A 27021-nucleotide genomic window follows, 5' to 3' on the forward strand; every position below is an offset into this window, starting at 1 on the left:
AGAGAGCGGATTTGCACAAGGGAACAAAAAACAAAACTGGTGTAAATTCTATTGTGCTGGTGCTGACCGCATGAATGCCATTTGATTCCTATGCTACACAGAATATCTGCACATTCCGGAATCGATCTTGTGCAGTTATTTGCTTGATTCGATTGTGTGTGTGTGTGTGTGTGTGTGTGTGTGTTAATCGTTAAGAAAATGCCTTGGCCGAGGTACAATTTCCATACGGAGGGCCACTAACCGTAAAAAAAAGTCTGACCTATTTGTTCTGTCCTGGTGTGTTTTTAATAACTTTGGTATTTCTTTGTGTTTCCATATAGAATGACAGGGGTGGGGGCGGGGTGGGGGTGGTTGTGTATTGTTTAATCCCTAGGTCTGAACAGAGATTTCTCGAATTAAAGACTTACTTTAATCAGTAAAGTTGCGTGTTTTCCCCCTGTTATTAGGGAAGCCTTCAATATACAACTGAATGGGGAGCAATTCGTCCCACCGATATATTGGTGATGTAAGAGTGACTAATATGCAGGATCGCTCTAAGATCTAGGTAGACACACACATACCACCCTTGCTAAACCGAGGGCGTGGGGGGGGGGGGGGGGGGGGTGCACAGTGTATAAGGAATCTATTGTAGCTCCAAAGTTGATCTGCTGATTTCCTCCTGATGTTTAGCAATGATGCTGTCAACGCATTGAGAGTGGGGAAATGAACTGCTTTAATTTATTGGATGTCAGTGGGATGAGGGGCGTTTTCAGTTTGACTGGAGTGTAAGTTTGGGGGTGGTGGGGGTGAAGGTTAACATTCCGGAATCTGCTCCACGGCTCTTCTGATGATGTTCGGTGGGGAGATTTCCAATACCTGAGCCACTGCCGCCTGGCAAGTTGATCTCTCTCGGTTCCCACTGCAGGCTGCAGTTAAGCAGATGGGAGAAGCGATTTATGGTCAACTTGCCCTCGTTTTGGCTTGGCAGGGCTCGCTGTGTCCAGCGCTGCTGGGTCCGAGAAGGAGCGTCTGTGCCTCCCCCCTCCCTCCCTCCCTCCCTCCCTCTCTCTCACTCACTCGGTGCGAGTAGGAAAGGGGGTGCTATTTGATATATTCCTGGCTGGAAAGTTAATTGCTCCGCCCCCGGGATACCGTGTGACATGTCATTTCTCCTTTTGATGTTTATGTGTGTGTTATGTGTGTGTTTGTCCGACAGTGTTTCTCCTTCCCTCCGCTCCTGTATAGAGAAATAACAATAATAATAACTTCAGCGGGTCAGTGGTGGACTGTAAGGACAGGAGACAACTTTGGCCAGCCACAGAACCCACCTTGAGTTATTTTTTTTTTGTTCATGAGCGTGTGTTGATTTTTATTTTGCTAAGAGGAGAACACCGTGGGGAATTTGTCTGTCTGTCTCTCTCTCTCTCTTTTCAATTTCTCTATGTGCCAGCGACCATGGCCGTCCCGGTTGCTCTGATGCCACCAGCCCCGGTGAATCAGACTCCAATCTCGGCCCCTTCATCCTCCTCCTGCTCCTCCTCGTCGTCCTCCTCGTCGTCCCCCGCGATCTCCTCGATCTCGGCTTCCTCGGCGGCTGGAGCGGCAGGGTCGACAGGGCAGAGTCTGTTCCGGGCGGACGGCAGCAGCAGCGGCGGCGGCGGCGGCGGCGGCGGCAGCAGCAGCAACAACAACAACAACAAGCCGGTTTATTCCACGCCGTCCCCGGTGGAGAACACCCCGCAGAACAACGAGTGCAAGATGGTCGAGCTGCGAGGGGCTAAGGTGGCCTCGTTCACCGTGGACGGACACGAGCTGATCTGCCTGCCGCAAGCGTTCGACCTCTTCCTCAAGCACCTGGTCGGCGGGCTGCACACCGTCTACACCAAGTTAAAGAGGCTGGATATAACGCCCGTGGTCTGCAACGTGGAGCAAGTTCGCATTCTGAGGGGGCTGGGCGCCATCCAGCCCGGGGTCAACCGCTGTAAGCTCATCTCCAGGAAGGACTTTGAGATCCTCTACAATGACTGCACCAACGCCAGGTAAGAGGTGCCAAGCAAAGCAGGCAGGGGAGGGCAGAGAGAGGAGAGGAAAGGAGAGGGAGGGAGGGAGTGGGGTGGGGGGTGGGTGGGGTGGTGGTGGTGGTGGATAAGAGTGACCAGTGCACGGGCTGGAAACCATGGCCAGGCGCAAGGTTGGGGGGGGCGGGGGGGGGGTGCAAGATCAGCCTCCACTTTTATCAACTCGCCCCTTCGCTGCCTCCGCACCACCCCTGTCAACTTGCCCCCCATCCACCCATCTACCCAGCCAGCCAGCCAGCCAGCCAGCCAGCCCTGCCAAGTGAAAGTTTTTTTGCACTCTTATTTTTCGAAGCAGCCCCAATATTAACGTTCAGCAAAAGCCAGAGCGAAGTTTTATTTTTAAAAGTCTGTGACACGTTGGGGATGTTGTGTTTCTTGTTGTTATCCTTCACTCACGAACCCCCGAGTATCTTCAATACCTTAAATTGTGAGCATGTCGTGACGAGGAGTGACAAAGATTAAAGTTTAGGTGGCTCCCCTAGATTGTACTCCCCCACCCCCACTCTCTCCCCACCCTCAGAACAACCCCCAACTCTTCTCCAATCGGACGCTTTCACTCTGAAAGCGAGAGTTTCCAAACGGGAGTTTAAGTCCCTCTCCCCGGCGATTTCACTGCACCCTCGGTAGGTTCAACCAGCTCTGGGCAAACCCCGTCAAAGCCTGCCCCGGGGTTTCTGTGGCTGCGGGTCTGTACTCATTCTAACGCGCCACCTGTTCGGTCTCTCCGCCTTTCCTCGTCTGTGTAACCAGTCCTGGCGACTAACGTATCATTACTGATATATTGATATATGCACGTTTAAAAAGACACGCTCCTGGGGTTTAGTTCTTCCAGATTACAGAATACATCAGGCTCAGGCTGCGGATCTCGCCGGTTAACACCTGCTGATCATGTCAGAGAGCCTAAAGTGAGGTGATATTGGCGATCCCACTAGGCAGTGCAAGTGCCTCTGCTCGGATAGGAAGGGTATATAGTAACCAGCAGTGATCTATTTTTAGATGGGATCCACCTGAGTGGATTTTCTGAAAACTTCGACCCGATGTTGAAAGATTAAAGTTTAGTCAGAGACACTCTTCCGATCCAAGTGTCTGCATTTGCTTTAAACCTCATGCTGTTGTGCGAGGGACAAGCTCAGTCTGCAGTCCTGAAACTTCGCAATAGTACAGTGCTCTTTAAAAATAAACTAACTTGTATCAAGTTTAAAGCAGAGTCAAACCCAAATGATAACTTTAGTCCCTGTGTGTGTGAGTGTGTGTGTGTTTCCCCTTCTAAACAAATAAGCTAAGTTATAAGAAAGGCTAAACAGGTGATTCTCAACCTATCTTACTGAGAATTTCACATTGATCTGTAGCTACTGTAGCGCCGATTCATTGTATCTCTCTCACACATGTGCCTTAGGACGATAAACTGTTCCATACAATTCCTTGGACAAGGGCGTATGTGCATGCAACTGCCCCCCGCCCCCACCCCAGCCCCACCACCCTCTAGACAGGCAAGACTAACTTTCATGTCAGCCCCTGTTCCAGGAAACCCAAAATTGCACACATGATGCATTCTATAGTTAATAAGCCTTGAAATCTTTCACAGAATATTGTCTCTACGGTTTTTTTTAGTCATCTCAATTCAGCCCTCCTAAGGTTCAATCTTACAAAAGGATTCAATGTATTACCAGCCCTTGGGTAATTATTAGTCACATCAGTTTAAAGGGAGATAAGGTGTAATTGGCAAAACCTCTTGCTTTTATACCCTACTACTAAACAAGAGATTTTCATGAATAGACATTTCAACTAATACATAAAAAAATGAGTGTACCCTCACTTACATGATGTGTTCTAAAATAACAGGCTGTACCAGATGGCTGCAAACAATTGTGCTTTTACACCGCCCGTTAATAGTTTTACTTTGATCTTTTTACGCTTTAGAATATATGGCACATCATTGAGTTCTTACATGTACGTTGTACTGTGCTCTTTAATGATCCATATCAATTTAAAAGAGAGTCTTGCTGTATCACATGTTGCAAGGGCAACATTCACAACACCCACATTGATAACTCATTCTTTGCCCTCATCAGGTTTCTGTTGATTTAAAGTAATCGAACCAGCTTCCGTGTTTTTTTTTCTGTAAGCTAACTTTTGCAACAACAGGCTGAATTCATATTTTAAAGGAATATTAGAGTTAAAATAACATCTGTTACCTACTATCACTTAGCCTGATATGTTTTAGTCTATCTGAAGGATCCATCAGTGAATTAGAAGTGTTGGTGTATTTTCTAATACAATGTAGTCCAGTGTTCAGAAGCATGATCTCATCCTATGAAAGAGTTACTTTAAAATATGTTACCTTGGCAACACCCTTGCTAAAAGCTATCATAGCTTTGTTATATGTAAGGTTAAATAGATTAATCTTAACCTATCTTACTGAGAATTTCACATTGATTTGAAGTTACTGTGGTATGGCTCTACTGGTTTTAAACTGAGAATTAAAAGTAAGGTTCTTTGTAGAAAGAAAATGTTGCATTACACAGTTTTAAAAGCAATCAAATCTTAGAGAACTTATACTCATCAGACAAGGTTACAACACCCTGTTTAGCCACCTTTGTCATTTAATACTCATTGATGCATAAAGAGGTGCAGAGTCAATCTACCCTTCAGATGGTCAAAACAGTTAATGCAGTGGAATTATTAAAATGCTTCATGGACCAGTGACTACTGTTTCAAAAACCACAACTTTACCCACCTCCTGTTGACAACAGTATTCACTTTTTTTGTTGTATATAACTTTGTGATTTCTTTAGATCCAGTGATAGAGCATAAAATGTTTACTGAATGAATGGGGAATCTTTATCCGCCATGAGTGCCACATGCATTACTTTATATGACAACAAACTTAACCTCAATGCAATAATATGGGATGTGATTGGTGCTAGCGAACACATAATTGATTGATGAAATATTTTTAAAATTATCATTTTAAATGTTCATAAAAAGATCTTATTATCACCGACTACAGCTTTATATCTTCATGATCATTAAATCTTTGGGTAGTCGAATGGCTCTGCAAGTTTTAAAGCAGTGTTGTACACAAGGACCCTCACATGGAATTGGTCTGTTTAGTATTTTAATATATGCCATTATTGGCTGTTACATTGTTAAAGTGCACAAATCATTTTTTAATCAGGGTTAATTTTTAACACCAGAGGTATAACACTTAAATTAGAACATTTTCTGGAATGATATAATCTTGTTCTAAAGCAATACATTATAGCATTGTTCAAATCGAATATTCTGCACACGTTACTTGAATAGATAAATGCATAATCAAAAGTATCAATATTCTTTGATCATGTATGTGAGCTTGAACAGAATGCATCATATGGTATTTAACTGGTGAAGCAAATTGTACACTACCCATTGATTGGGTCCAGAAATTATACTTTATTTAAGGTGCATAATATATATATTGTACAAGTTTTGTCTCATTAGTAAAGTGATATCCAAGGTTATTATACATATTGATATTAGTTCTTGACTTCAATACTATACATTTCCATGTGAACTATTTTTCTTTTGGTCTACAATTTTCAAATTATACCTCTTATGTATACAATAAATTCTAAGGAAGCCAAATTATATATTTGCTGAATTTCTGTCCTGAAACTTTCAGAATATCTTTAAACCCTTCACTTGGGTTCTCCATATAATTTCAAATTTATGAAGTTGATGTCTGGGACTTTGTAATGTCTCACATTACTGAGTAAATTGATAATCAATGCACAGAACAGGCAGGGACTATCCATATGGACTAACAAATGAAAATTTGTTTCCACATCATGTTTTGCTATTAAATAAATGTTACTGTTATCCATTATCACATCCTACATTATAAGCACAAGCATTTTATATCCTTTACTCACAAAAATAGTGCTGCATTATGATTTGAACAGTGAGGTATAAACATTTCAAATCCTTCTGCTTATCAAAAGTGTGCATGTTTTCTTCTTAAAAGCAATTTCTAAAGGATTACTTTGTTTAAAAGGGAAGGTGAACAATTTTAGTGAAAACCAAATCAAAGCAACACAATGTCCAGTGCATAGTGCATAAAGCCTAAGTAGGCACCAGAACAGGAGTTTCCCATTAAACAGATTTGATGGCATGAGTTGAACTTCTATGAGAAATGCATTATATTAAGTGGCAGACCACAAAGGGAAGATTTTTCATTATATCTAACTGAGGCTTACAGGTTTATCTAATTTTTCACGTGTGATCCAGTGTGTTGCTCAGATTTGTCATTCTACAAGGGAGAAGTGAAATAACATTCCATGGATTGATACGTGTAATGATACCCTGAAGTGTGTTACTCTTTCAAGCCTGCTAACTACACAGAGTCTGGTTTATTATAAAGGTGAATGAGGTAATAAACTAAAACAGAGATTTGTTTTTCATGTGCAACTTTTTTTTGCTGATAATGTGACCAGATGCTCTGTAGGTTTCCTGCGCTCAGTTCAGGATCTCAAAATGAGAAAAGGGGTAAGAAGGATATACTTGCGATATTAATGGCAGCATTATTGAAACGAGACGCTATATTTTATGCTGTCACTTGAATGCGACATAAATTGACATATTATTGTAAAACAGATATTGGAAGGGGAGCTGTGTTTATGATTAAAGAAACCACAACTGACATTGGGAAGCAATTAAGTCATAACTTTGAGTTACTGCTTGATCCCACATGCTGGAGTCTTATCTGATTGATAGCAACCCAGTTTGATGCAGGAACAAAGAATACCTTTTAAAATAATAAAGGTAAAATGAAAGTTTGGAAAGTTGAACTACAGAATAAACAAAACTTACTGCGGTTAAACTCTGAAACTGTCGAGCACACATAGGATATGAACAGCCATAATTTGTTAATAAGGACTATGATGCCCTGCTGATACAAAGCTCGTCATGCCAACAAATATTTGAACAGACTGAAGGACTGCCTTGCATAGTGAAGTCCTCTTTTATAATGTTTACTGGAGTTGACCTTAACTTATTCTCTGTGATTTCTGAAATAATCCACTTTATTGTTTCTTTTTGTGTCCAAAGTAAGCAGTTGCTTCCAGAAAGCGCAATGGGAATGTATCTGATGTCAAAGGATTTGCTTAATTCCTTTGGAACAAGCAAAGGTATTGCTACATTCCATATTTCAACTAAATGGGCTTTACAATAACATGCTTTGGGAACCATCATACCATGCGTAGGGAAAATGCGACGAGGAACATTGAGAGTGAAAGATTTCTGAGGTCTTGAGTCCAAAGAACTAAAGTGTCAGGAAGTTTTTACGTGACTTTTTTTTACTGAAGTTGAGCGAGGACCAAGTCCCTTAAAAGTTGCTTTCAGATTGTAGAACAAACATTTATTTTATAAACCCTAATAAAAGCTATCTGTTGTCATCAAAAAGCTGGAGTCTTAAGGGCCACGCTTTTGATCATATCAGCTGAGAATAATCAGCATCCACAATTTAATATACATACTTCCAAAGTCTGATCATTTCAAAGTGAAGTGCATTTAGATTAGAATCAGCACTGGAACAATAATGAGGTATTGAGCAATAGGGGAACTGTAATTCTGACATAATACTTGTAATAAAACTCTACGTGTGTGTATGTGGGGGTGGGCCGGCCGATCTTAAAGGCAGTGATACATGGGAGTTTAATGGCAGTAAGGTGCTTAGCTAATACTGGAACACACAGGCCTGTAATTGCCTTTCAAAGCACCTGGTAGTGGCTGTGTCAGATTGAAATCTATCACTTTCACAATCGCTCTGAACTAGTTCACTGCTGAAAATGCAGGCGTCCACATAATAGGAATTAAAGGCATCTTCTGTCAGAGGGTGAATGGTCTGGATCCTCCCGTTTGTAACAGGTTTTAGGTAGCTATTCCCCTTTCGGGGGAGGGGGGGGGGGGGTGCTGCCAACTCATTTGTTGTTTGAGATGGCAGTTGGTGTCATCCGATAGCTTGACAGCGATATGCAACTGCTGTCTGGAAGTGTCATCAAGAGGTCATGGTTTTTAAGTAGCGTTTCAAATCATATCACTTCGAGATTAAAGGGACCACATCCTTTCTGCTGGTCTGTACAGGGTGGCGTCCCCAGCTACCAAAAATTTAAACAAAAATTCTATTGTCCTACGTCGTTATCTCGTGTAAGGTTTCCGAAGAAGTCATAATGGCCTCGAAACAATAACTCCGTTTCTCTCTCCGCTAACGCTGCCAGGCCTGCTGAGTTTTTTTCCCCAGCACTTCCTGGTTTTCAGTTATTTTTAAAACCGTCAGACAGACAATATGAGAGTACTTATACAGCCTTGGCTTAAAATGCCACACCTGCTTGGGGATTGAGACTTCAAAACTGGAAATGTTCTTCGGGGACTTGCAATGTTAAATCAGGTGAACCAAAACTTGAATAAAACGATCAAATCGCTGTCAAGGCCACCCCGTGACTAAAGCACGATTCCCCAGCAACCCTTCCACCCCCACACCCAACCCCGTCAGGCCAACCTCTGAACTGAAGCAATTATTTGATCGTAAATCGACTATAACCAGAAAATTGCGTTCTGCGCCCGAAAGTACAGTTATACCAGTCCTAAGTTCGTCAACTTTGCGTTGGTTGCCTTACTTTATGTGAAGGCACAACTTTACTTAAAAGGGCCGAAAATGAGGAGAGGTCAGTGTTCAAGAAGAGGGTAGGGGTAGTGGGGGTGGGGGGTGGGGGTGATGTGGGGAATGGGCAGGAATAATGCCACTGTGGTCATATGATATTGTTGCTTTGAACTGATTCTATTCTCCCTTCAGTCTCGCAACATGCAGAGTTGAATGAATCTTCACAGGAAAGGGGGTGGGGGGTGTTGCGGGTTATGGGGAAGGCACTTGTCCGATGTGCATTTCACATCAACAGTCTAGTGGGGTTGCATTTGTTCTGGTGAGAGAAAGAAGAATCGGAGGAAGGGGGAACCAAAGGCAACTCCCCCCAACGCCCCCCCCCCCCCCTCTGCCTGATCCATGCAGATGTTTATTTTATGAGGAAGCTGTGTGTGTGTGTGTGTGTGTGTGTGTGTGTGTATGTCGCCCATGGGAATCGCTGGATCAGATTCAGATCATTTCGAGTGGAAATGGGTGCTAAGATACCAGTCACCCAGCAACCGCATCCAAGCGGGAATTGGGATAATAATAACTTCAAAAAGGGACGGCATAAGGCTGATCAGGGTGGGAACCAAACTGCAGGGAAAAATGAGACAGTGCAGAATTCACTCAAGTGGCCTTAATGCCAATTAAGGCAAAATGGCGCAGTCTGGGCCAGTGGAATGATTTTTTTTTAAAAATCGCTTCGTAGTTTTGAGCTCGACCTCTTAGTAGACAGCTCTGAAAACAAACATCTCCACGGAGTCTTTAAACATGGTCCCTGCTGTTACTGTGTTAACTGTGCTGCACTTTTCGGAAATAGAGACTGATACAATTGATATTTACAAATACAGCTTGCCTATGTTACAAAGTAGATAGAACTGAAGCCATAACAGCGTGTAACTTTATTCTTCTAAGTGGACTGCATTACTATTCAGCTTCAAGCTGCGGTGCACAATCCTTTCTGGTAGCGGTGAAATGGGTTAATACTTACCTCCAAGTGTTTACTGTCTCACAAAGCCGCCACTAACCCTGTGCTTCAATGAGACACAAGACCCGTGGTCGGTGCTACCTTTAAAGAGACAGTGCTTCCCAGCCGCCCCTCCCTCCTCCTTTTCCAATCTGTTTAGGCTGCGATTCACGCCCATGAATAATCCAAACAGCATCAGCAGTACCTTTTTATCATGCAACGACCTTCTCAAAATGTCCAATACACTGTCTTTAACGACTCAGTTGATGGGCTGTGAAATAATATTTCGGGGGGGGGGGGGGGGGGGGGGGGAGAGATGGGAAGATGACTGCTAATTGCATTGTAATATTACTGTCATGTTTTTTTTTGAATGTATTACTTCTGGAGACTGAATTAGTGAATAATCAATTGCAATGGCTGAAGGCAGATTCTGCTGGTGTTTCAAACTCGCTTAAACCAGGAGGCGAGATAAAATGTGTACAAATGTGTAGAACGGACCTGGATTATTTGATGGGGGGTGTTGCACCCCCCCCCCCAAAAAAAATACATCTACATGATACTCCCTTTTACTTCTCTATCGTAATGCTTCCTCCACATAGCTTGACATCCGAAAAGACTTGAAGGAGACAGGACTCGGGTCTTAGTTCGACTTATGTTTAATATGATCACGTACAGAAATTGATTTTCTTCAGGAATTAATTAATTTTTCATATCGCCCTAAGCTGCAGTTAAAAAGAGTGCACACTTGCCTGTTTTTTTTGCAGAAATATTGCCTAATCATATTAATACGATCGCCCGAAGGATGGAAAGATAATTGTACAAACGCATTTGGAAATATGTATCACTGAGTATTTATGATTAAATTATGCAAATCGCCCATCTCCCGTCCTTTCCAGCCCCAGATTCTCTAATTAGGATTGATATGCTGAATGGATGTTGCTCAATCTAGATACAAGCATGACCAAAAAGCATAAAATTGGAAATGACAGGGCTGGAATTTAAGAAAGTAATTCCCCAATTCCTTTGCAGACTTGAGTGGTGTGGGCTAGCTACAGGAAGGAATGTCCCAGTGACCTGTCATTGTCAGCAGCCATTGTTAGCAGTGGGTAGTCAAGTCACTTTCTAGCTCTGCCGGCTCCTGCTTCCCATCTGCGACCCTGATGAATTGCCGTGTTTAATACATTTCAGCTTTTGTCTGACTGTCTTGCGGGGGAAAAAGGACAGACTCAGTCACGAGTTACAGCGGCGATTACAGACACAGCTCCGCTCCTTCTCTCTCTCTCTCTCTCTCTCATACACACATGTAAAAGCCTGGGAAGGTGAAACTCGGCCCTCGGCTGATTGGCTTTGGAGCAACGCGCGTCGACCCCGGTGTTAACCCTTCATTTTTTTTTTTGAAACGTGCAAGAAAGTAAGAGAAGGAGCTTGTCAGCGGAGAGCTCGGAGGGGTTATTAACGACCTGCAGACCGGCCGGCCAGTGCTCCGGCAATGCTTTGCCCTACAGCCCCACTCGCTGCTGAATAGATCGCCTCCAACGGCAGTTTCTTTTGAAGTTTGTGCTCTGCAATCTCGAATGGATCTGAGAATATCTCGACATAAAAGGGGGAGGGGTGCGGGTGTTGTCTGGGTAACAGAGGGAGAAACTTGGTTCCTCTCGCTGAAATATTCAAAGCTCCTGTTTACCTTATAAACTTTACTAAGCATACTGTCAAAGACAATGGTGTGAATAGATTCTGTTGCATCTACAAATTGCTAAAAGTCTTAACTAGGGAGATTTTGCCTGTCTACTCGCTCTTACCCTGCTGTATAAACAGAAGCTCCATATGGTTAACACAGTAAATGCTGCGATTAGCGCTATAAAGGCGAAAGCTGTACAAACATCTCATTCAGGAGGGCTGAAGACGGCTGGAGTGATCCCTGGTAATAGAGTTACGAAGGCCAGGTTTGGTCACTTCTGAAACATCTAGCCGGCGCACGCGCACACCAGCCTTATTTGATCCGAAAAAAGAAAATGATGAAAATGTGAGTCCTGGAGAGAGGGAAGTAAAAAAAAATATATATAAAAATATATATAACGTGTCCGTTTCTTAAACAGCCCGATGCCATTGGCTGAAATGACAACAGCTTACAGGATGATTTAGAAAACTTGGTGCCCTTGCTTCCCATTGGATCTGACCATCAAGTTACTTGGACAGTTGCCATTCGGTTATTGGGGCTGCCTTTGCCAGGCCGCACTCTCAAGGGTGGAGTTTTTACACTAAATGCCTCGGTGCGCCTGGGCAATAATGATGGAGCCTTTCCAGCCACTGACCAAGTCGGGGTGGGGGATATTGAAGTGCTGTCTGATAATGGAAGCCTTCAGTAGACCCACCAACCCCCTCCCCTCCTCCTCCTCCTCCTCACACCATCTACATGTGCATATCCGCCAGTGGGGAGGGGGTGCGGGGTGGGTTTCTCAAAGGGTGCTGCGGGTCTGGCTACCACCCGGGAGCATTGAAACTCCTCCAACAGCATGAAATTCCGAAGGAAATGTCCGGCTTTTTGCGGTGGGGGGGGGGGGGGGGGGTCTCTAATATGTGGGCTACAGCAATTTAAGGATTTTGAAAGATAGAGTTCCCTAAAGCCATTGCTCCAGATGATCAGAAGGTCCACTGCAATTGTCATCGTAACATACAAATACTTACATTTGACAAGGGAACGATTATGACGTTGGATAAGATGTACTAATATTGACTCGTATAAGCATATGAAGGAATCCGCCATCTAATTGTACGGCTGTTTTATCCGTGTACATTACAATAGCTACCATATTTCCCACTAGCAATTACTTGCTAATGAGCAGTCCTACTTGTGTAATAATTATGAAAATAGCACGAATAGATGATATGAACACCAGCTGTAGAGAGAATGGACATCTCCGCCACCGCTCATAACAAGCTAGTGCAGTTATGCAGTTATTAATGAAATCCAGGATATTAGTGAATGTTGGGGGCGGCCAGAAAGTTTTCTGGAGCTTGCAAATTGCAATGATGACCTTGGGAGGAGGGGGCAGAGAAACGCGATCTCATATTTTAACAACATTAATAATCGTAATGGGAGAAAAAGAACGTGGTTGTTTAATGACACGATAGAAGGTCTGGATAGCTATTTTTTTTTTAAATACTCAGCAAGTTAGAAGCGAGAGCCTGACATCAAATCGTTTAATACGTCAAAACGAATGCGAACGGAAGAAAAATGCTTAAGCAATCTTTTGAAAGTGCAATGGGGAATAACAAAAAATAAAACATGATAAATAAAAAAAAAAAGTCTCCAGTCATCATTCCCCAGTGCTCTGGAGAGCTGCTTAGATGGACTTTCTGCAAAGCTTAATGCTGTCCCATCGGAGATTTCAGTCCCGGCTTGGTAAATATAACGTGAAATGTATCGCTGGGAAATCAACAGCAGAAGTTTAAAAAGGTTCACATGATCCTTCAAGGCCATCATTTAGCCGAGTGATTTATCTCGTGTCGTCCGCGGACTGCAGAATCTAGATTGGTTATTCTGAATGGAGAGTGAATTAAATTGAGCTGACATGACATGCCAATAAGCATTGTTTCATTATTGAAGCGGAATTCATTTTTGGAGCCCAATGATTTATTGCATGATTTGCAATTATGAGCAGATGACCTAGTTCTTTGGAGGAGAACACAAATGATTTTTCATGGCTCAAAACATTTTTTTTTTTGAGACCTAGCTTTTTCCTATTACGTTTTCTTTCGGGGAAAGAAATCTGCGGCTTTAGTTGGTTCAGTTTTGAAGGAGTCTCAGTGACACATGGGGGGGGGGGGGGGGGGGGGCGGGCGGTGGGAAAGGTGAAGTGGAGCCATATGAATTCCGACAGGGCCTTAAATGGAAGCATTGCGCCAAAGGGTAGTATCGTACAACATTGTTTTGCCAAATGTTCTACAAAACGACAGGCTAATACGAGAAGGAAATAGAAAATATTTAGACTCCCTACATGGTTTATTAAGGGGGCGTACAAAATGGAGATGCTTTCGAACACGTGAGGAAAGAGTAACGTGATTGGTTAAGGACATGGGCACCAAGGGATTTCATGCCTGACATTTTTTTTCATGTAGGATGTCTTAAGAGTCGCCTTGGTACTATGTCAGTCCCCACATCATATATTCTCAATGCGAAACAGTTGAAAAATAATCCAATGAGGTCAGTTTCTGGGTGTGAGACGGAGTGCTGGGTAGAGCTCAAAATAGTTCAGTGGATCTTCTAAATGGTTTTCAAGATTGTCCAGCCACAGAAGTAAATATAAGAGCCAGCTCGACCACCCACTTTCCATGTGCTGAGAGTAGCAATATGAAATACCCTGACAGGGAAGAAAAACAAAACCTCCTGCAGCCAGAATTCGTTTCCTTTGTATTAAAACAAAATATTCATTTTACAGCTTCTCGGTGTTTAAGCAATTAAAGAATCGTCACCGACCTTATAATTTTGCTCTTGGAATTAGAAAGGAGGTCTCACTTTCTCAAAGACCTCAAAAAGTTCTGGAGATCAAATAGGGCTTATTACAGACTAAAGAGAGTTTTGGATTCAGGTTTAAAGAGGGTTGTCAGTCTTTCATTGAATTTATGTCAGCCAGGGATGGTTTGTGGTGTTTGGTTTCCCACAATAATACTGAGACAGTGAAAGAAAGATTCAAATTTTACAACGCTTTTCAGAAGTTGTAATGTAGGAAACGTGGCAGCCATTTTTACACAGCAAGCTCCCACAAACAGCAATAGTGATGTTGATTAAGGGATTAACATTGGACAGGATACCAGCAATACCTCTTCTGCTCTGCTTGGAAACAATGCCATGGGATCTTTTGCATCCACCCACCCAAGAGGTGTAAGACAGGTCTTCGGATGAATGTCTCAACTGAAAGAGGGCACCTCCAAACAATACAGCACCTCTTCAGTACTGCACTGGAGTGTCAGCCTTGATTTTTGTGCTCAAGTCCTGGAGTAGGGCTTGAACCCAGAATCTTGTGAGTCAGGAGTGAGAGTGCTACCAACTAAAACACAGCTGTCGCACAAGATGGTTGAAATAAATTCAGCTGGAACACTCAGTCCCTGTTACCTCTACTAATCTTCAAAGGTCTCCTCTAAACCAGCATCTTCCCCAAGTTTTGTATTGCCTCCACTACTCTGTTACAACTGCTCCATCACTCTAAAGGCTTTAGGACATTTACAATATTAAAGGCCCTCTATAAATCTAGCTTGTCCTTTGCAGACAGTTGGCATGCCTAGTTAAAAAATCATTTCTATTTCTCAGCTTGTGTTATGAGGGTGACTGGACAAAGATGGTGTCTGACTTCTTTTACAAAGACTATGTAACTTTTAATTGTTATTCAAAGAACTTGAATATTACAAACACATTAGGGCAAATATTGTGTAAAATGAATTATTAAATCCAAGACTTTCTATATATGAATGCTTACTGATAAAGCATTACTAATTTCTAAATAAATCAACAACCCATTACATTAAAAAGGGTACCCTTAAACAGAGATCCAAAGCAGACAGTCATTAAAGGAAGACACTTGTCTCCATGTGACAGTATTGCTTAGTTATGCAACCTGATGTGGGAAGACTAGCAAATTAATTTCTGTTGGACGTGTGCATTAGAAAACGTAAATTTTGCTTGCTGACTGCCTCGACAACAGGGCCTCAAAGCAGTCACTCTTCATTGTTCCTAAGGAGCTGGCTGAGTAATTGTACAGGCAGAGTGAAAAGAAGCACAGCTCTGTAACCAACCAACCCCCCCCCCCCCCCCCCCCCCCCCCCCCCCCCCCCCATACACCCCCCCTCCACATCTACAAAACAAAGTCATTTTAATTAACAGAAGAGGACAAAATTGGTCAAAGGTTTCTCTCTGTTGAACAGTGCTAAATACTTCGGGAAAATGTCACCCATTGTTAACTGTAGCCATTGCACAATGGAAAGTTGTGGAAGACACCACAACAATGCATTAAAATCACACAACTGGTATGGAGTAACGTTTGTGGAATAGGAGCAATGTCTGCTTGGAGAAAATGACAGCCTAAACCAAAGTGTGCTCTTGAATACTTTTAATATTGTTTGCTTTGTCAGACATCCACTTGCCACTCACCTCACTTGCGAGTTTCATTTCATCTCCTCTCACACAAAGGCTTTTCCAGTAGAAATTCTTTTCACCTGGTTTCTAAAATGCAGTAATAATAGGCTTGAATGTTGCATTGAAAGTTAGTACTAAGGTTGCATGTTGCAAAGATAAAACAACTTCTTAAATTCTTACAGACAGCAAATTAGATGCATTAAGTGCCCTCAGTCTTTGCCAAGACGAGGGTCCTTTACTGACCTCAGGAGGTTCAGAGATAAAAACAAAAAAACTGCGGATGCTGGAAATCCAAAACAAAAACAGAATTACCTGGAAAAACTCAGCAGGTCTGGCAGCATCGGCGGAGAAGAAAAGAGTTGACGTTTCGAGTCCTCATGAGGACTCGAAACGTCAACTCTTTTCTTCTCCGCCGATGCTGCCAGACCTGCTGAGTTTTTCCAGGTAATTCTGTTTTTGTTCAGGAGGTTCAGACCCTGGAATGTGCACTCTCTGTCAGTGAGTATTCATTTCCCAGGACACCTCAATGTTTGTTGGACAATTTATGAATTTTCCATATAGAACTGGGAGGTATGTAGCTCTGTGTGGAGAGGACCTTCACTTGAACCACACCATTACTGTTTCTGCTGACATTTAAACCTCTTAGTGTGGAGAGGACTCAGCTCTGCAACATACCTTTAAGACGGAGGACAAGTGCTTCTAAGTGCTGTCATAAAATTATAGTTGCTGGAGTTGCTGAATATACTGCCAGCTGCTTTGAAAATTTGCCATCACTTAACCTTTCTTAATGGCTGGTTTCAGATACTCAGAGTGGGGTAGGGCTAAAATTACAGTGTATTTTCTTGGATATTTGGTAAGCATGCTTTTAAATCTGAAGTAGAAGCTCACTGCTCCCATTGAGTCTCTGTGATAATTGAATTAAGTAAGTGATTGTAAATCTTCACACTTTTCTCATCTACGGATCCAAAGCCTACCATTGCACCCTGTTTGTAACCTTGCTTCCATTTTTTAGGTGACCCAAGTACATCAAACATCTACCCATGATGCCTAATGTCATTATTTTGGCATAGGAGCCAATGGTAGAGCAACATAGTAAACACATCCACCATTTTAACAGAAAAATACACTTATTCAAGCCTTGAGTACCAAGTCATACCCTTGTCTCTGAGTTGCAAGTTGTGGCTTTATGCTTCATCTCCCAGTTTGATCTTATAATCTCACTGACACAGTAATACATTATCAAGGGTATGCTGCAATGTCAAAGATGATGTGCTGTAGATGTGGCATTGAACTGAGGCCATGTCTATCTCTTCTGGTGTTTCAGGAGGGCATTAAAGATCTGAATCACTATTTAAAACAGGAACAGGTCTGTTGGCCAATATTTCTCCTGTGGCTAATATCCCCAAGAAGAAAAAAACAGTCATTCATTGGATTTTGAGACAGGTTTAAGGTTCAGCATGGTTGCTGTGTTCATCCATATAATAGCAGTTATTGTACATCAGAAGTAATTAATTGCTTGAAGCACTTTGAAATGGTTTGATCTGATAAAACCCTAAATAAAATCAAACATTATTATTTTTGTCTGATTCAACTGATCAGTTTTGAGTTATTTGAATTTTCTTGGAATTTCAATGACCATTTGTATCTTATAGGCAGCCTAAATTTCTGTTTGGTTTACTTAGCGTTTTGAAATGGATCACACAGGAATGGTTCTTGAATAGAAAACGTTAGATGAACCATAAGGTTTTCAAATAGGTAAAGCATATGATGTTTATTTTGGTACAAAGATGACATGGTCACATGACAATTTGACCAATTGATTTGTTGTTGCGGCTGAACTGACAAAACTGGCAGATTTTATATTACGCGAGCAGTCTGTTTTTTTTAAAACAAAATACCCAAAACACAACTGTTAATTCTTTGGATCTAAAGCTGGGCTATTATTTCCAAGAAAACTCATCATAGATTCCAGATTTCCTTGAGCTTTTCAGTGCCAATGATCCACAAAGAAGGACAAGTTGAGAAAGTTTGCTAGGCTGTTTGATGTAATGCTACAAATGATGGCATATTCGTATTGATTTTTTTTCCCAAATTGGTATCCGATCCTTGATCAAAGGAGACAACATATAAAACCAGTCAATAATTATAAATATTCAGAATTAGTTCTCTTTATTTTATTAACTTCCATTGTGTAAATGCTTGACGGGCAAATCATGCAGTGGAGGAAAAATGTTAAATTAATTAACCTGAATAAATGGAGAAGAGGTGTAGCACTGGGAGGACAGCCTTTTCTTAAAGCTTTCTTATAGTGTCTAATGGTAAAAGTACCTGTCGGTAAATATGACAGATTTTCTGAACCACAATTTGTTGTCCTACAGTTAATCTGGACCATGAGACAACACTTTAAGGAGTTAAAAAGTTTGTCAAATCTTGTAACTTTCCTAATTGCGCAGCAGTTAACACAACCCTTATTTTAGATGGGTCAAAGTATGTACTATAGTGGTGGAAGGTTGATGCTGCGCTAATTTACGGTTTTCCTTTAACCTCCCCTACAGCCGCAATAACAACTCCGTTTAGCTCTGAGCGCTGATAAACCTAACTAGATTATCTTTACTTACTTGGCTTAATTCACCAATGATAAACGCACATGCAATTCAAGAGCCAACATTTCGATTGATCTTAACTTGTGTGAGTCGGTAAAAGCTTGTCATTGAAGCATGCACTTGTTAGGGTAGGACTCTGACAAATTTTTGATTTATTTTTCAGAACAAAATTAAAACCTGGAGCTGATTCAAGCTTTTGCTTTGCCATTGAGTGAGGGAATATTAATTTTAATGGTCTGGTTTTGATTCAAATTGGGCAATATTCTGGAGCTCATGCTTCTGTGCTGGGTAATTCACTCAAACTTATTTTGGACGTCACCCAGGCCTAAGGCAAAAATTTCCCTTCCTCTTGGTTGAAGTTCCTAAACGAAATGAGTGCAGATATTAGCAATCCATTTCCTGATAGCTATGAATCCACAATAGCACACACCTACTTGTGATTCAGCATTGATTCAATTGGGCAATTTCAGTGAGAGAGAAAAAATAATGATATGTGTGTGGAAATGAAAATATTACATCAGTGTTGTGTGAATGTTTTTATGAGTTTGGGAGCTTAGGCATTGTTGTATCTGCATCTAGTAGTATTAGCTGATTGAAGAAGTGAAAATTGAAAATGTTTCAATTCCTGATGCTGTCATCTCTCACTTTAAGAATATCACTGATCTAGAGTATCACATTATCTTGAGAAGGGGAAGGGAAATCAAATAGTCATTTTGGTATTAGATAAATCAGCCATTTACAGAATGTTGATTCTCAGTAACTGCAGAACAAAGGTACATTTCTATACCAGGGTATTACCACGATGGATAGTTTATTCTGCCAAACTTAATTTATCCCAGAATGGAGCTCATACTTATTTGGAGATGAACTTTGTAATCTGAGGTGTTCTGTCTTGCTTCCATCGTAAATAATTTTTCCTAAAAGTCCAATTCATTTTAGCACTCCAATTTCATTTTGAAAACAATGGAATAAACTGGAAAGGGCATTTTGTGAAATGACTGCAGTATTTATCAGCTCTGTCCTGCTTAGTTGTCATTTGCCGTTGGCTAATGGAAATCTCATATAATTGTCTTTCTATTTTTGTGTTAAGTTAAAATTCAGTTGGACTAACATAAGAGCAATTCATGTAGATAATGTGGTGTGTCAGAAATGCTTGTGTGATGACAGACATCCCACAGTGTTGTCACAGCAGGAAGACATCAGTTAAAGTAACAGATACGGCCCTTATATAAAGTGTGGTCAGCAGTATGGACAGGGTTTCACAAGATTATAAATCACCCCAGGGTCGCTTCTTTCCCACCAGAAGGACTGGGCTGTTGTTTTATTATTGTAATCTAATAAGTGAAGCAAGCAGGGGACAAAATGAGCCTGTTGCCCTGACCTTCGCTTGGCTTTCTTTGAAAGTAAAGTGTACAGTTACCTTTCCTCTGATGTTGTGTAGGTTAATGTACAAAGGGGTTGCTTTGATGCCAGTTGCTCTCTCATGACACAAGGAGAGAGTAAGAGCCCATAACATTTCCATTTGTTGTCTGAGGAGACTTGCTTGGGAAAACGATAAACCCTATCATAAAATCCCATTTGAGAAAATACAAAATGAAAGCAGCTCCACTGGCACAACTTGGGGGAAAAATGGTATTGTGCAAGCATGAACAAGAATTGGAATGCACTGATGTCATGGTTACAGGAGACTTTTTAACGGATATGTTTTCTAAAATTGTTATCTTGGTATTAAAATACATATGATTTTGTTTTAAGAGCTCTATTATCTAATGTTTGGGTTGCGTTATAATTATAAATGATTCTGCAGGAAAAGTGATTGTTGGAGGCTGTGGATAAACATAGTCTTCAGCGATCTTTAAATGTATCGACCAAACAAAGTTTTTTTCTACAAATGTAAACTCAAGAGCTACTTTAGCACATGACTTTGCTTTGCACATGGAAAGATTATGACAGAATCCTATGCCCTTGCTTAGTATTCCCAGGATAGTACATTTAAAAAAAATAATTTTAGTCAACAGTACAATTCCTCACAGAAAATATTTGACCAAATAATATGGCCCATAAACTCTTGACTTCAGTTTGAATCATGTAGAGTGACAGGGAAGACTGTGTCTATTTATTTTTTCTCAGCGAAACTGCTTTTTGAGAAAGTATGGGGTTGAGTAAAATGTGGTTTGTCTTTAGTTTTTCTCAGCGTATTAAAATTTCAAGCCTTATCTGCTCAGCTTTGACTGTCAAATGGGTTATGTTGGGAGTCAAACTGACCCCTGGAGATAAACTCTGTCAGATGTTAGGGTGATTTATTAAATTCAGATTTGTGCAAAGCACTTTAACGTTGAGAGAATGAAAATACATTGCAGGTGGCTGACAGCTCGAGGCAAAATTTGTGCTAAATTGCAAACTCCAAAGGCAAATGAGACAAAAAGCAAGGAGGAAAATTGTTAGATTTCAGCAGTTTGTTGTGGGATGAAGTTGAAAATTGCTTGATCTAAAAATTGGCGCATATCATGATCAGTTTTTTTATAGAAATAGCATCCTTTCTATTTATTCGGAGCCTTTCAAAGAGGTGGTGTCTTTTTTTTTAAAAGCACCACTGCTGTTCCATTTTTTTGAAGTTGCTACCTGTACATCTTTCTAGTGGCGGTCTGGTAGTCGTTCACAATAGACTGGTTCAGCTTCTTAAGAGTTTCAGTGCTGACGTCCAAACTCAAGTTGCTCACCAGCTTAATTTTGCAAGCCTCAGCTAGGCCACTAGATGGAGCACTGTATGATAGAGGAGGGCTTCACCACACAGGGGGCAAGGGCACACTCATTCTGGTCATGGGCCAAAGGCCTATCTGCTCCAGTGAGTGCTGAGAGTTGTTGAAGAGAGATTTAGCACATAAATCTACTTGTAGTTAACCGTGCGGGAAAGCAACTGTAACACTGAAAGTACAGTCTTCAAAAAGTTACTAATATATTGATTGCTCCTTGGTTAGGAGCCTGGTTTTGAGTTTAGAGTGCTTGCTGGAACAACCCATTACAATGTCCAAAGTGTGGTGTTATATGATAGTGATGCTGAGATTTTTTTTTTAAATCCATTTCATTTTAAAGAGAGGAACTGCTTTTTCTTTATTTTCCAATATAGCTATTACATCTAAGACAAAATTAAGCCAAATGGGACATGGGAGAAAATGTTCAGGGTTCTTGCCCTGCTAAAGCTTTAGCCTGCCCTTTCATTAAAATTCCCAGATGCAATATATTTAATAATAATTTCCCTAAATTGGCTCTCTAATCCCCAAGTCTGAGTTCCAATATCCGAGCTAATATTTGTGAGTTTTGCTTTGACTCTGGGTTCTCAGAAAAGGAAATTTTAAATATGACCATTGAACACGATGAATAGATTTTTAAACTTCAGCATATAAACACTGTTACACTATGCAGAAAAGAACAAAGCCTCATAAATATCTGAAAGAAGGCATTTTCTCTGCACCCTCAGTGGCTCAGCGAGTTTATCTGGTGGGTAGCTGAACCATCTGGGTCAAGAAGATCCCAAATTTGATTCCTGAGCAAGTGTCACACTCATTGAGGTTTCTTGAGTTACTAGGCTGCTCGTCACCCAGTAGCTGTACTGGTAGAATGTTGAGCTCGCAACAAGATGGTCACGAGTTTGAACTGTAGCTGTGGCTATTATTTAAACTCTATTCTCTTTCAAGCAGCTGGAGATGGAGCAGTGGCCAGGAGTGGAAGAAAAATTATAAGGATGCATAAAAAATTTAAAATGGGATTGAGAGTAGAAGAATCACAGAATCACGGAGTCACACAGTGCAGAAGAGGCCCTTTGGCTCATCGAGTCTGCACCGACACGTGAGAAACACCTGACCTACCTACCGAATCCCATTTACCAGCACTTGGCCCATAGCCTCGAATGTTATGACATGCCAAGTGCTCATCCAGGTACTTTCTAAAGGATGTGAGGCAACCCGCCTCCACCACCCGCCCTGGCAGCACATTCCAGACCGTCACCACCCTCTGGGTAAAAAAGTTTTCCTCACATCCCCCCTAAACCTCCTGCCCCTCACCTTGAACTTGTGTCCCCGTGTAACTGACCCTTCAACTAAGGGGAACAGCTGGTCCCTAGCCACTCATAATCTTGTACACCTTGATCAGGTCGCCCCTCAGTCTTCTCTGCTGCAATGGAAACAACCCAAGTCCATCCAACCTCTCTTCATAATTTAAATGTTTACTTTTTGTTTTCTATTTTCCTCTCCATTTCTGCAAGAGCTGATTCCTTTGCTGGGATATGGTCCCAGAAAGTCTTATCCAACAGGCGATTCTTCGTTTGTGAGGCTAGGTAGAAAGCGTTGGTAGATTTTTTTCTTTTGTGGAGAGAGTGGGTGCTGACATCACAACTGAGCCCAACTTCAACCTCTGCCTCCATCCACAGATGTACACTTCCAGGATTGGCTGCTGGATTCCGGTGCCCTCTCATTAATAAGAAAATCCTGTGGCCCAACTGTAACATCTGTATTAACTGAGATTAGTTAACACAGGGATCAAACCTGGCATGATCTTGGCCTAGATGGTTCAGCTGTTCAATGGATATACTCACTGAGCCATTGAGGGAGCAGAGCAAATGCTTCTTTCAGGATATGGATAACCTTGTTCTGTAATCACCAAACAAATGGTTTCAATATTTTCTCTAAAATATATAGAGCTCTGCAGAAACATTCATTCAACGTTTGCCAGGATGCAAGAAAGGGCTACACTCGACATTGAACCTTATTTTATTTCCAAGAATATTGGAGCATGTTATTCGACTGGTAATCCACAAGCAAGGATGAGTAATCTAGAGATGAGTTCAAATTCCACCATGGCATATGGGGAATTTAAATTTAATGTTTAAGGAATCTAGGGCCAGATTTTCACTATCGGGAAATTGGGAAATTTCCCAACTTGGCAGATCCACCTCGGTTTAAAGCACCCAGCCATGCACAATTTTTGCTCAGGTTGTGGGGGAGGTGGGTTGGGTGCCGGATAGAGTGGGGCCCGCTGACCAAGGAATCAATCCTAAGTGGCCACAGGGGCAGGCAAGTGCCATGGTTGGGTGGTTAGAGGGCCTGCTGAGAGAAAAAAAATCAGTTCAGAAATAGCTTTGAAAAAGTACCTGCTGTTCCGACAACTGGATGAAAGGGTCAATCAGACAGGCCATTACATTATCAATAGCAGAGGCTTCAAGCATTTCACATCTCTTTATCTTGTCCAAGTAAACATTGAGACATTGACAAAAGAAGTCACTGAAAGATCAACTTATTTTAGCCACTTAAAGATGTCAATCAAGTAAAGTCAACAATTCACTTCACTTATCAAAACACATTTCCTGTTGAGCTAATGCTTTTGTTCATTTGGGCTCTCAACCAAGCATGAATAATGAGGGCAGGTGGGCTATGGGGAATGTCTGAGGGGCATGTATTGGCATGGAGGGTATGGCAGAGGGTATGGAGGGGGGTGGGGGCAGAGCATGGGCAAGCCTTTTTACCTTGCCTTTTAAAAGGGTCCGGAATCCAGACTGTGGTTCACAAGCATGAGTCATGGAGAAGCTGGCCTGATTCCATGAAAATTGTGGTGGGCTAAGAGATGACTATCCCCGTAATGGAGCCAGTCAGGTCAGGAACGCAGGGTGCAGGCTCGTTACCTGCACCTTTATCCCATGCTGGCAAAAATTGCAATCTCTGGGAATGGGAATCCCAGACTCTGGTCCCCTCCACCATTCTTAAGTAGCTCTGGAGTTTTTTTGACCCCATGGAAATCCAACCCCGAGTATCAGTAATGGAGACCGTGGAACTGTAGGATTGTTGTAAAAAACCAACTGGTTCACTCATGGCATTTATGGAAGGACCTTGCTGTTCTTATTCATTCTGCCCTATATATGAGTCTATGCCCATAGTAATGTGGTTGACTTTAACTCCACTCCTGAATGGTCTTGCAAACCAATAAGACAGCCCACTGCCAACATCTCAAGGGCAATTAGGAATTCGGAATAAATGTTGGTCTTTCCAGTGATGCTCACATTCCATGAATAAATAAATAAAATGTGCAGCTGTCGAATAGAATTATTACTGTCTTTTGACAGTTATGAATATCTTCTGACTGCATTTGTATATCTGTGCTGTAGCAAAAATAACACCCCTTTTTGAACTAGATATCCAGGAATTTCCTATGGCTTCCCAGTTTCCTTCTGCTTTGTATTAGGACTGGAAATATAGAGGAAGTTGTTTGGGATGTTATGACAGAAAACATCCCACGTGTTGAAAGCTACCATTTGGGCATCCGGCGCTCCAAGGGTGACGGGACCTGTTCTCCCTCTCCTGCAAAACAAAATCTCTCAAGCTAATTCGATGTCTTTTGCTGGTTACTGTCTGTCTGTATCAGTGCCGCATTGCTGTGAGGTAAACAAGTCACGCAGGGGTAGATCCGGTGTCCGTTCTAGGATTCCCACTTCTCAGGGCAGATCTTGTGAGGTAGACTGTCTGCTCACAAAGTTTTCCGTAAGGATGTTGCACAGACTCACGTTGATATGGTTACGTTGAAGTGAATATTCTGGATGAGAAAACAATCTTTAGAGGTGAGCAAGCTACTCATTTGCAAGGAATCACCAACATCCCATTTTCTTAAATATAATAATAACCTCTTCATAATAACATTGAAGAATTCACACCTACTCTTTAACTTAGTCACTATGAGCGACATGATGCCTCAGCGCAAGGAGAAAAACCCAAAGTGACACCATCTGAGCAATGAAATGAATTCGATGCTGGCTATCATTTTAAACTGATTTAAATTGATCTGAATTAGATTTATCCACAGAGTGTTGGACCTAGGGCAGATAGGGATTTAGATCAATCTGCTTTAAGCCTAAACTCAAAACCATCTGTTACACGGAACTTAAATTGATCTTAAAAATGCTGATGTGCAGACATAGCACTGCAGAATATGATTACTGTATGAAGCAACAGATCACCTCTCAGCAGCTGAGACCAGACACAGACCTGAGTATTGAACACTTTGCTTTTTTCTCTCTCTCAGCAAGACAATGGCAACATTCGTGAATTCATATGGAAATTATTGTCGTGCTGGAGCCGAAATTGTCAGTTAGCAAAGAAAGCAAGTCTGACTGGTGGTGTTCAGGCATTAAAATTAAATAACACACCATTTTGAACAGGCACAAAATAAACCTTTTATTGCATGCGTGTGCAACTTTATACCAGCCACACTGATGAATATTACATCAGTTCAAATGTAAACCAAAAGCATTCACGTTAAAATCAAATTGATACTAAATAAATGAACAACAGATTGAATCTCATGCAAATAACAATCTCAGTTCATGATACACCTATTTGTTTTTATTTGAAGGTAAACATCATCTTTATATTTTTACCCTCTGGGACGTGTATTGCTTTTGAGACTGATTCTGGGCTGCTGTGAACTAGCTAGTGGACACTTGCATGTAAGTTGGCTAGAAATGACTGTTCCTCTGTTACTTTCTCCTTGTCCTCCTCAGGGTAACACTGGAATAACAGTAAACTTATCAGCTTTGGGGAAGGAACATGTGTCCCGGTGTTTCATAGCACCATACATTGATACAGGAATGAGCCTGTAGATCCATTTGAGGCTATTGCAAAGAATACTTATTGGGACTTGTTATACTGTCAGTTTGCTGTTGGCAATAAGGTTGTCAACCTTCCAGCACTGTCTTGAAGTTAAAATTAATCTCCTGGGCACTGCTGCATGCAACCTGGGAAAAAAATCATAAGTGTACTTGTAAAAGAAAAGTGTTTCCTTTTCCTTTTCTTTGAAGATTTTTGTTTAGTTGTAAAAATGTTGGAGATGGGAGGAACATTGTTTGAATTGACAGCCAAGAATCACTCAATTGGGGAATGAACAGTCTGTTAGCTTTACATTTAGGCATGGGAATTTGGCAAACCAGCGGGTGAATATGTTGGGCAGCCAATGGCAATGCTCGGGGCTGAGCGGTGTGATTGGAGGAAGGGGGTCATGTGATGAAACCTCCAGGAATATGTCCAGCCGGAGTTGGCAACCTGAGTAAGCAGAGCCTACATAACAGAAATCAGAAGATGTGGCTTCAGCTAGAACGGGAAGAGCAGAGTTCTCATTGAGCGAGTATTGTTGGGTTTCACTTAGAAATGGCGGCAACACTCTTCAACTCAGGGCAAGTGAAGGGGAACAGAAAGAGCTAATATGATCAGGAGTCTACTGCAGGGCCATACCTCTTAACAGAATATCAAATGAACAAAATTTTATACTCTCCTGGAAAGGTGAAAGTAGAAAATTACTAGATGTACAATTTATAGGAAGAAGTGGAGGGGAACCTTGGTGCATGTGATGTCATTACAAATTTTTCATTGCCATTATCACCATGTCAGCAGATCATGTCTGGTTTAGCTAGCGCTACCCATATAAATGTTGGCTGAATACAGATGTTAGTTTCTGATGATGACACAACCAAAGTAGAAGAAAAAAATCGAAGGATAGGACACTGTTTTACAATGTTTATATTTGCTTTCAAACCCCTCAGTGACCTAATCACTACACATTTTCTA

At 41.6% G+C, this 27021-nt stretch overlaps 1 protein-coding gene across 4 annotated transcripts in view; it reads left to right on the forward strand.

Annotated features, from left to right (window-relative positions):
* Positions 1-1057: 1057 nt before the first annotated feature.
* LOC121284082 (dachshund homolog 1-like) overlaps positions 1058-27021 on the forward strand; it is a 546830-nt gene continuing 520866 nt past the window's right edge. For all 4 annotated transcript variants that reach the window (XM_041199130.1, XM_041199132.1, XM_041199133.1 and 1 more), the window contains exon 1: positions 1058-2018. In XM_041199130.1, coding sequence (XP_041055064.1) covers positions 1435-2018 — 584 coding nt within the window. In that variant the 5' untranslated portion in view covers positions 1058-1434. The remainder of the gene's footprint in view (positions 2019-27021) is intronic.

The sequence above is a fragment of the Carcharodon carcharias genome, chromosome 11 (genome assembly GCF_017639515.1).
Source record: "Carcharodon carcharias isolate sCarCar2 chromosome 11, sCarCar2.pri, whole genome shotgun sequence".
NCBI classification, from domain to species: domain Eukaryota; kingdom Metazoa; phylum Chordata; class Chondrichthyes; order Lamniformes; family Lamnidae; genus Carcharodon; species Carcharodon carcharias.